An 11,276-nucleotide genomic window follows, 5' to 3' on the forward strand; every position below is an offset into this window, starting at 1 on the left:
TACATAATTACTAAATTTTGTATACTCGAACAATTCATTATTATATAAATTGCACTACTCTGTGCTTCTGATACTCAAACCACTCATCTCTTTCATCTCCAAATAATCAACGATGTATGCAAATATAAATAAAAAAGGTGCTTTATGAATTTAAATAACCACAGCACGCAGCCCTCTTACCCTGACAACTTCACTGAAAATATCATAAATCATGAAGGAGGATGGCTAAATTATGCTAAAGAGTGCTAACTGATTAGCATTAATGTGCTCACTTTCTCCTTTGAGCACTGAGGCATAGCGGTTTGTTCCTCTGCCGACAGACAATACCATTAACCTTTGCAATTCAGGCTGCGCTGTGTGCTGCCAGGTTAGCAGAGGCAGTGACCCCAAAACGAGATGTTGCTACTGGGGAACTGGGGGGTGTACAAAGGTGGGGGGGAATTGGACAAACGCTCACTATAAAAAATAAACCACTTCATCAGAGATCACTGAAAAGTTATAGATCTAATTTGTTACACTCACACAAGCTCATCTCATTTGACACAACAGAGATACATTTAAGCATAAATCAGTGTGAATGCACAGATGGGTGAGATGAGTGTGAGTGTGCATTTGCATGTGTGTTTATAGGATATTAGATACTATCTCCCTGGTGTCTCCTTGGTTATATGGCGAGTGCCAACATTAAGGTAGATACTGTCATCCATCTCAAATGAAAACAAAGGAATAACAGTTTTTATGAATTACTGTAAGATGCATTTAACAATTATGATAATGAGAATTCCAGGACCTAAGCAAAAAAAAAAGATGGGAAAGCAGAAATGAATCATCAATATTAATTTTTTGTTGGACCATTTTTAACACTTCTGTTAGCTGTTATGATAATGCAAAACAAAGTGCTGATATGCAAAAAGTCAAGAGGTTTGTGATGTTCCATATCAAGAAACATCAAAAGAGTACATCTGAAGTTTATACTTTTTAGTCACTAATGAGACACAAATTACAAAACCGCTTTGTCATTTGTGTTGATCTTTATTATTTCAGGCTTTGTTATTGCCTTTCTATGCTGCAATTTTCTTTGTTATGTAACAAGTGCCATGCTGATTGTCATGAAACTTCTTGGAAGGGTAATACATTGGCCAAGGAAAAATTTGGTCCTGGCACAGACCTTGGCAAAAGAAAATGCTCATGTTGCAATATGTTGTGCTGAGGAAAGGATAGATATACATACTCTTTACTCCCATGGAAGTACAGATAAAAAAGACTGTGGTAAACAACAAAGTACTGATTCAAGTTGTATCCCATTTTTTCTCATAAGATCCTTCAGATGCATTAAACCTAAAGTAACAAGCCTGTTCTGAAAATCAAGGTGTAGAAAGTACCTGAAACTCAACCCGGCATGTGCTTTGTAACTTCCTATCTCTGTTGCTGAGATAGAGAGGTTGATACAGAACTAAATAGATTGTAATTACAGTACATGTTTGCCATAACCATGAGGCAACGTGAAAAGGAAGCCTTTTGCTCTTTATACCACCTTAACTTTTGTGGAATATTAATTTAGAAGAATCAAAAAACACCTGGCTATTACTATAACCCACGTGTCCTAAAACTGTCCTGAAATCCTACAACAATCGGATTAGCGCAGCCAGGCACTTCAGGTTTTACTGCTGGCACAGAAGACAGTGTGACAGCCTCTATGTTCATAGCTAAACAACTTTCACTGCTTCAAAGGTGATCGTCACCTTATTTTGCAAAGAAGGTCAAAACCACCGAACTTGCTTTTATATGAAATCGGACATCAGTAATTTAACAAAACTCATGTTTCAAAGGTGCCTGAACGTGTTAGTTCTTCTATGTAATGATCCTCAGCGACAAGTGAGGTGTGAACAGTTTCAACTGAACACTAAAAAAACAATACAAAACTAAATCTGTTGTTTCTTCATGGGTTGAGTGCATCCACATAGTTCAGTATCTCTGCTAGCGTGGATTTCATATTACCACGGTAGCTCTGTGAAAAGGAAAACCTTGTTAATACTGAAATCACTCATAGCTTAGAAGCTTATCTCCTGTTTCTGGTGCATGAACCAGCTTATAAATGGGAAATTCTCTAACATGCATGCATAGATGACACCAGCACATCACTTACCAACAACCCATCTCTTTTAGCATGGAGAAGAAATGTCTTGACCTTTTTTTCAGCTTTTGCATATGACGCATGACTGGTCATGTGCTGAATCCTAAACCTTTTAGTGTGAAAGCCTTCAGTCTAGTCACTATAATCTCTTACCTTACTGCACTGTGCCACCACACTGAACCAGGACAGATGACAAGACAAGTCATAAACACTTCTTTAGGACAAGACCACTCTAAAATTTGGTGTATTATTAATGTAGATTGGAGCTGCATATTTAATTAAACTGCAATCATAATATCAATGTCAGCCTTGCATTTATTCAGTTGCAAAAGGCTGCAATTTAAAGTTTCAGTGTATGCGTGTCTCATTTTGGATTCAGTGAAAATGAGCATACTGAAGCATACTGTGTATATAATCAGCATTGTATCAAGTCTTGTAAGTCTTTTTTTTTATTCTAGTCTACATCTGTATGTGTGAATGACAAAAAACACACATTTCAAAATGATCACATCTCTTTTCCTTGGTAATAAGCGAGTAGAGTCAAATCATAACGACGATATTCTACACAATAATTGCACGATGACTTTGACCGAGAGATGCAGCACTAATGAAGATTCTTTTTTCTTCTTTATTTTCTTCTGTATTTTAGAGAGCTGACATTAGAGAGCTTCATTTTCAAGAACAACATGAACAAAGGGCTAATATGGCAGTTTGATAATAAATCATGATGCAGGGGTTATGTATCCTTATATAGCAATATATTGTGATTTTTTTTACTTCTGTATTAAGGAAAACCACTTTCTCATACATAATCTTTTCTTTGTCAGGATGCTGAAGAACTTTGACAGCCACAAAAGAATACCTGATATTAATCCTCAACAAGTTCCTTCCTTTTCACTGCGTTTAATTTGGTCTAAATAATTATTAGTATTCACCTGGTATTGCTGGTAGTTGTACAGGTTGCCATAGTATGGGTAACGTGAAGGCTGGTATAAGTTGTAGTAAGATGTTTCCAGCAGCAGGTCTGACGTTCCCTCTGTACGAGCCCTGGAAACCGCTAATGGGCTGGAGGATGAGATGGAGCAACTTCCTGAGTGACATACATAACAAACACATGTAAGAATTAGCACATGGGTTTTGTACCAGTATGCTGCAATGAATGGATCCGATGACAGCTTCATTAATTACATTTTAATGCTTTTTCAGACCATTTTTAGCCAGATTTGATTCTTCTTTTTATTCAAGCGTTTCAGCTTATGTCATTTTCCAAGCAGATTTGATGCAGGCTGATTATTGATGCGCAACTTTTACAGCGTTTTAAAATACTTTCTGACCCAGTGCAACACTCTTTTATTTTCCTTGATAAAGGTAAGCATGTGTGTAGCCCACATAGATGTAAGTTTTCTGTAAAAATATCATTATTAGAGTTTGGTTAATCTAGATTTAGCCAGAGAAAATGCATATATAGCACCATGAATATCAGGTTTAGTGGTGGGTTTGTAAGTTTAGACGTGGACTTGGGACACAGAAGAGTTGGACAGACACTGACAAATATTACAAAATATTAATAAAACTGATTTTTAAGACAAAAATTATTGTAAAATCAATGTAGAGCGCATCAAAAGTAACTGAATGGCTGTTTCCACATCTAATGGATGGTTAATACAGTGGACTTCTTTACCCAGTTTTATTTTTAGATTTTCATGCATAAGGTAATAACATTTTGCAAATATTTTCATTGACAATAGACTGTTAAGTGGTTTTTCTCCCATGTAGGGCTGCACGATTATTCGATTTTAAATTGAAATCAGATTATTTAATTACCACAATGTTTAAAAAAGAGTAATCGTCAAATCGAACTTCATCTCTCTGGTGTCTCCAGGCCATGAGCCTCCGGGCTACTGTTGGCTCCTCCTCCTAACTGTGAGAGCAGTCTACACAGTCATTGGTCTCCCCACACCAGTACAAAAAGGAGAGCGAGAAGTTTGTTGCTAAAAATAGCAAGAGCAAGTCCGTTGTGCAGAATTGATATGGCTTCGAAGTTTCCAATGAAGACCAAACCATTCCTTGCAACAAACTCAGCCTGAAGGTGGTATCAGTCTAAGACTGAAGCACAACCAAATGGGCTCTATGCGCAGCCCCACTACTTCCTGAACTTCAGGTGGCTCTTTTATTTCCTGTCTTTCATTATTAGACACACTGATTAATCCAGGTGTGTCTGCTATTTCTTGTTGTGACCACTGATTAATTAGGCACACCTGGATTAATCAGTGTGTCCAATAATGAAAGACAGGAAATAAAGGAGCCACCTGAAGTTCAGGAAGTAGTGGGGCTGTGCATAGAGTCTATTATTTCAGCACCTCGAACATCATCACACACCAGACTGTGAGCAGTGCGTTGCATTGTGGGCTGCATGTGAAAATGACATGCCGACTAAAACACCACCACCAGCCTGAATCAAAATCCAAAATCGAGTTTTTAGAGGAAAAAATCAGGATTTTATTTTTGGCCAAAATTGTGCAGCCCTACTCGCATGCAAATCTTTTTGATATTAAAAAAAAAATCAACCATACACACATAAAGTTTCAGTTGGAACCAAGATAGTGCCTAATTCCTCTGAACACTGAGGGTAAACCCTGTTAAGGTATGAATCCAATGACAAATTCATAAACTCATTCCAGTGTCTGACTGATCGGTAAATGTCACAGATGCAAATACGCTCTTAGACATTTTTTCTTCTAAGATTTCTTTTATAAGATACTAAATTAAATAGATACTAAGTAACCCCTAAAGCAACCATCCATTGTCCTTACACTTTATGGCCCACCCCTTGTACTCACTAAAACAGTAGTTCTAGACCTACATTCTGTGCAAATTTCACATTGACTGGTTCTGTAGATGAGTTTTAGGTACAGACAGACACAGAGATCTGAGCAGTAACTTTGCAGGGGTGAGGGTGACAACACTGATTTACATGATATCCCACCAGAGGAAAAAGACACATTTCCTTATCTTAATTTACACAACTTGCACAACTTTCACACTTTAACAAAATTAAGCCTTTCGTAAAAACTGTGCATTTGTTAATTGTAATAATCACAGCTTGTTAATATTTAAAAAAATAAATAAATGTTAACAGTGTCTAAAATATTAAATATGATTTTAAATTATTTTATAATAGACTTTTTGATTAAATATTGAATCTATCTAGAAGTCTGCTGACTACTTCAAGCCAAATGTAGTTTACCATTCTGACAGATTTTTTTTTTTTTTTATGTTTATATTTTGTTTCTTTCTAGTAGAGCTGTTTTACTATGTTTAGCTCAAATTACAAATGACCAAAGTCCCTTTCTCCTTAGACCCTGGTTGGAATAAAGAAAAGCCTATTCTCTGTCTGTGCTAGAGCTTATTGAATTTTTAAAAGGAAAATCCGTTTTACTAGAACTAGAGCTAGAATTACTGTATGTTGTTCCCAGCTCAAACTACTGTCAACAGCACCATCTGCAGGTGGCGGGTGTATGTGGCGTTAGATTACCAGGCAGAGCACTACAGTCAGATGCCCTATCAGGACAGATATGACCATTTGAATAACCATCATCATGACTCAATAGCCATTGTACTTTTTTTTATCAACAAGGCCACATTCTTCTCAGGCAGACCCTGTTCTTTTGGCCCCTACACAGTGAAGACACCGCACTACCCAAGCCAAAGAGAACAACATTTGTTCTTGTCACTGTTTAACATCAGTGAATCACAGCGTTCTCAACTCCTTTTTCCACTTTATCTTTCCTCTCTGTTGCAAAGCCAAGAGAACAAGGTCACTCACATATTTACAAGAAGCAGTCTTGACTAGAGTCTGTTTCTGGCACCTGCTATCAGCTCCAGTAGGAACATGGTTATCTATGTCTGTCTCCACACCACATCCCAGAGAAGCTAAAATATTCACAAATAAAATACAGTGGTAAAGTACACCATTTCAAATACAGCTTTTTGCTATTGTTGTTTCTTCACAGGGTATAATGTAGGGCATTCAATGTTTTTTCAAACTATTTAATCAAATCCACACCAAAGCCTTTCCTGGGAACCAACAGGTGAGGACAGGGTGTACCCTTGACATGTCGCCAGTTCATCACAGAGCTGAAATACACAGATGAACAGCCATTCACACCTACAGGCCATGTAGCCTGACCAATTAACCTATTAATGTGCATGTTTTTGAACAATGGGAGAGCATACAAACTCCACACATAAAGGCCCAAGCTGGCCAATGCTGCCATCAAACCCAGGACTGCCTTGCTGTGAGGAACCACTGCCCCCAACATGACAATAATGTAGACTTAATAAAAACATTTGTTATCTTAAGAACTTGTAGACTGATAAATGATTCATTTGTGAATCATCCACATTCACTGAAAAAAAATTATGATTTTATTTTTTTGTCCATATGTAACTTATCTGTAGTACAAAGGCTCATTTCAAGTAGATTTTTTTAAATTTGTATTTTACATTACTTACTTATATCTTACATTATACACATATTTTTACATAGCCATTAAGCTGATATTAACTACAATCCACAGCTCCAACAATACAAAATGTAATTAAATTTAGATCATTTAAAGATGGTATTCATTTGACTAATCTGCCCCCCCACACACACACACACACAAACAAATTATTCTAAACTAAGTAATTTTCAGTACTGTTTAAAAAAAGTGGATTGTTGTATTGTGAATACAATCATTCTTTACAGAAAAAGAAGTTAACTAATTCCTTACGAATTGTTTAAGTCTCAAAATATTTTGAAGACATTTGCTGGCTGAATTAAAAAAAGTCTTTAAACAATAAAGTAGTATGATTCCAGGCCATTATTCATAAAAATATTTGATAACATTACATGTTTCATTCATACTGTTTTGGTAAATTGACATCACCTCACATTTCCTCTCTTTTGTTGCAGCCTGGGATTATCTGTAAAACGTTCTATCATTCCATTGATAGTTAACTGTTGCAGAAGTGAGCATAGTAACTCCAGTAGGCACTCATGTCTTGTATTTGGTGTCAATTCGTTAATTATTTTTACATCATCAGATACTTTTTTCTTTCATTTCTAGACCACACAAAGTTATTGTTTAGATACAAGACCTGCCTGTAAACTCTATATTGTTGGCACTAAATCATATTATTTTCTTAGTAAAAGCTTAGTGATGGTTCACCAGTGACAGCAAGAGAAGATGTGGAGGTAGATGGTGTTGGTGAGTGTTCCTCCACAGGAAACAGGCAGTCTGTTCCATCTTCATTCTTCACCATCACTTCAGTGCCAGACAGAGGCACTGGACTACAAATCCCGAGTTCTTCCTCTTGAGCCTGTTGCCGCCTTAGAGCAACCTGGATGGAAAGGCAGAAAGTGGTACAAAACCACAGCTCAAAAAACTTTACAAAACAGCCTTAAAAACTTAAATATGACACAAAACGTCCTAGTGTATATGTTTCATGTGAAGGCAAGTTACACATGACTATAATACACTTGTTAAATACAAAATATATTTATATCTGCTTCACAGTTTTGTTTGTTTGTTTTTACTTTCAGTTATGTTACTTACAGCAGTGTGAATACTTGTGTTTAGCACCGTCTGCCAGTACATCATATAAAACAGTTATAAAGTAATTATGCACTAAACGAACCAGTGTCCTTAAATACAGCTCAATCGTACAAGCCAACCCAAAAAAGAATAAAAACTTTTTGAATAAACCCTAAAGCGTTACAAAGTGAATACCAAAGTGTACCAAATAGAAGTGTAGCTAATGCTGTTTAACAAACTGATAAAAGCTTCTGAGTAAAGCTGGCTGAATGGATGCTAGCTAGGCTGAAGGTTTCCATTCACACGAAAAAAAAAAAACACAAAAATGTCCACAGAGGGTGAAAAGTGTACATGCATTTGTTAAAATATTTTATTAAAAAAATAAAATAAAATAACACCTGGACACAATTGTTCATGGAGCAGAGAATGGACAGCCTAAAGCTCCTACTGAATAGTACACATTTAGCTAGTTTTGGCTCCACCTGACAGGTTCAATGGAACGGTTACCTGAGCCGCCATGACTCTTTGTCTCTCGGTAATCAGATTACATTTGACACAACGACAGTCCCTCCAGTTGCAGAATCGCTTGTGGCCCTTGAGAGGAGACACGAAGCCGTGGTTCCTGCAGCGGGAACACTTTGGCATCCTCTGAGGTTTCTGGGCTTTGGACCGGGACACAAGTCCGGTACTCTCCGGCCTCTGCTGGCTCTGCTGGTCCTTGTTCATGTCTTAGGTCTAAATAAAAGCCACTGAAGCTGTGTAACCCTGTGTTAAACCTGCCCGGGAACACCACTTGTCATATTTCAGTTAGTGTGTGAGTTACTCCCTGCAGGTTTGGCGGTTTTTAAAGCCTGTACTGTACAGGCTGGAGGCCAGGAAGGGTCAGCCTCCCCCTCCTTTTTTTTTTTTTTTTTCCTTGTGTGTGTGTGTGTGTGTGTGTGTGTGTGTGTGCGTGTGTGTGTGTGTGTGTGTGTGTGTGTGTGTGTGTGTGTGTGTGTGTGTGTGTGTGTGTGTGTGTGTGTGTGTGTGGTCATGCTTCTCGCAACAAAGTGGGAGAAAGCTGGGGAGAACTGATGACATTGCAGCCGATTTGATTTGAGCAGATTTCTATGGCAGAATAATGCTGCCTTTCCCAAACAGGGGGTTGGGACTGGAAGTGGGCACAGAGCTTTTTTATTGGGTCACAATTTGAGTCAAATCGATGAAAGGCTCCAGTATGATGTGATTTCATTTACCTAATCTCAGTGGTGCAATGCAAATATTGAAAATATAATAATAATCTGACAAATGTTCATGGTTTTCATTTTGATAACATTTTGGTCATCACTGTGTGAATCTACTCAGTTTTTGGAAATAGTTTATTATCACATCAGAATGATTTTTAATTCCTATTTTTAAAATGAATTCTGTCATTAAAATGATGAGCTCTTTTATAGACCATTAGCAGGCTTTAGCAGAGCACTATGATGTATATAGTTTAATTGTATTTAGATTAGATTTTTGATTATAATCTTCATGTTCTACATCCACATGAGGATTATAATCCATCAATATCCAACATCCTCTTGTATTTGTGGGACTAAATTACCATGAGATTTGTAAAACTATGAAGGTACATTACCAGTTCCATTCATTTTGTCTAAATATAACACACCTCTACTATAACTTTACCTTTGTGTAGGTATGCAGTTTAAACTGAAACTTTATACTTCTTATTCTATTACATTTTCACTACTTTTTTTTTTTTTTTTTTTTTTTTTACATAAGAGAAGGATCTTTATTTGTCATCATATATTGAACATGCTGACATGCAGCACACACCAAAGTTAACCCTGTGCTTTGAACCTAAAATTATCTGAACAGGACCACATCACTGCAGACCAGGAGCAGTGGGCTGCCATGTTGAGCACCTGTTGAACAAATTTGAGTTAAGTGCCTTGCTCAAGGGCTCATCAGCCTTTAAATGAGCTGCACTGTTGAAGACAGAGAGAACCTGCAATGAATAAATAAAACAGCGGTGGATCAACAGATATCCAATTCCCAAATCAGAAGACGTCTACTCAACCTGCCTACAGAAACTCTCAGAGACCCACCCAACCCATCCCACTTTTTTCCACATTCCCTTCAGGCAGACTGAGGCTCATCTGAGCAGGCCCAAGCAGACTAAGACACAACTTTTTCTCTTGGGTAGTAGACTGCCTTTCTTCAATTTCAGATGAGTAAATACATTTAATGAATTTTCCATTTGAATCTATTTTGGCTGTATAACGTACTTAGTCTGAGTTAAGTAGAACTGATCTGCTTTTAAAAATACATCTTAAATAATATTTTAAAACTTTAAATCTACTCAATAACTTTATGTGTTATATTTTTAAGTAACCAGTGGTCACATTTTCATTATGTGTATGAATATACTCATGTCAGCCAAGTTATATGTCTAAAATGTCCCATCAATAATAGGGCTAAGTGAACAACTGAGTAACTGAGCCTCTTTAACAATTTTGTGCAGCTGTTGGGTGATTTATTACATACTATTCCTCTGAGGCTACTTCTTTTATTATAGTGTATTTTATAATAATTATTCTTAAGATCACTTTAGAAGTACTGTAGCTAGTTTTCACGAGACAGCTGCTGATGTGCCTCTTGGTGAATTACTCTCTTATTAAATTACTAAGCTTGACTGAGCTGAAAGGAATTAACCTCAGCACTGGTCAGTCAGTGAGCCTGTCTGCCTCCTGGATTTATAGGCAGGGAGTGAATTGAAGTATAACACACACAGGCAGCCAATTAAAACTCCGGCAGCCAAATAGAGGGCAATGAAAAGTTATCAATTAAAAAGTGGGGGTTTATACAGCACCGTACCACTGGATTTAGACAAATAACTGCTACACATCATTGAACCTCATCCTATGTGAGGGCAGACACTGAATTTAATTGCTTCTATTGCTTATTGTAATAATGATAGACTATGTTATTGTTATTCTAATATAATAATGCTGCAATAAAGTCAGTGATTCAGGGCATTTAACCTTTCTAGTAGGCTAATATGACACCAAATTTTGCAATAACAAGCTGTAGAAGGAAGCGCAAGACCACCTGACATTTTTTTTTACATGAATAAAAATGTATATAGTAGTAGCTCTGTGGTATTCCTGTCCTGCAGAATGGGGCTTTTTCCCAGAATCAGTAAAAGACGCTATAATAATATTAATCAAATATTAGATCAAAATGTGTTGCCTCTTTTATCAAACAATGTAAACTAGCAGAATTCATGAGAAACAGTTGCTTTTAATACATTCAGGACACCCATCTTAGATTTTGCTCTGACTACTGAGTGACGCCTTAACTTACTGTTAGGATGTATTTTGAGCGCGCCAACCTAACCAACCTAAATTGCGGTTGAAACACACAAACAACAACAACTATTAATACTAACAAATACTGCAATAAACAATCGCCCCCCAGGTTTACATAATTCGATACTGGTAGATATGTTTTTTGAAGTTCAGTCGCACTACACTGCTATATTTTTTGTTCTTTTGTACCATAGCACCTGACAA

At 37.0% G+C, this 11,276-nt stretch overlaps 1 protein-coding gene across 1 annotated transcript in view; it reads right to left on the bottom strand.

Annotated features, from left to right (window-relative positions):
• Positions 1-8,442, bottom strand: part of LOC115425657 (doublesex- and mab-3-related transcription factor 1-like) — a 38,470-nt gene extending 30,028 nt beyond the window's left edge. The window contains exons 1-5 of the mRNA XM_030143334.1: positions 8,224-8,442; positions 7,358-7,522; positions 6,945-6,953; positions 4,583-4,586; positions 3,070-3,224 (exon numbers count right to left, since the gene is read on the bottom strand). Of these exons, the coding sequence (XP_029999194.1) occupies positions 3,070-3,224; positions 4,583-4,586; positions 6,945-6,953; positions 7,358-7,522; positions 8,224-8,442 (552 nt within the window). The remainder of the gene's footprint in view (positions 1-3,069; positions 3,225-4,582; positions 4,587-6,944; positions 6,954-7,357; positions 7,523-8,223) is intronic.
• Positions 8,443-11,276: the final 2,834 nt, after the last annotated feature.

The sequence above is a fragment of the Sphaeramia orbicularis genome, chromosome 9 (genome assembly GCF_902148855.1).
Source record: "Sphaeramia orbicularis chromosome 9, fSphaOr1.1, whole genome shotgun sequence".
Classification (NCBI taxonomy): Eukaryota; Metazoa; Chordata; class Actinopteri; order Kurtiformes; family Apogonidae; genus Sphaeramia; species Sphaeramia orbicularis.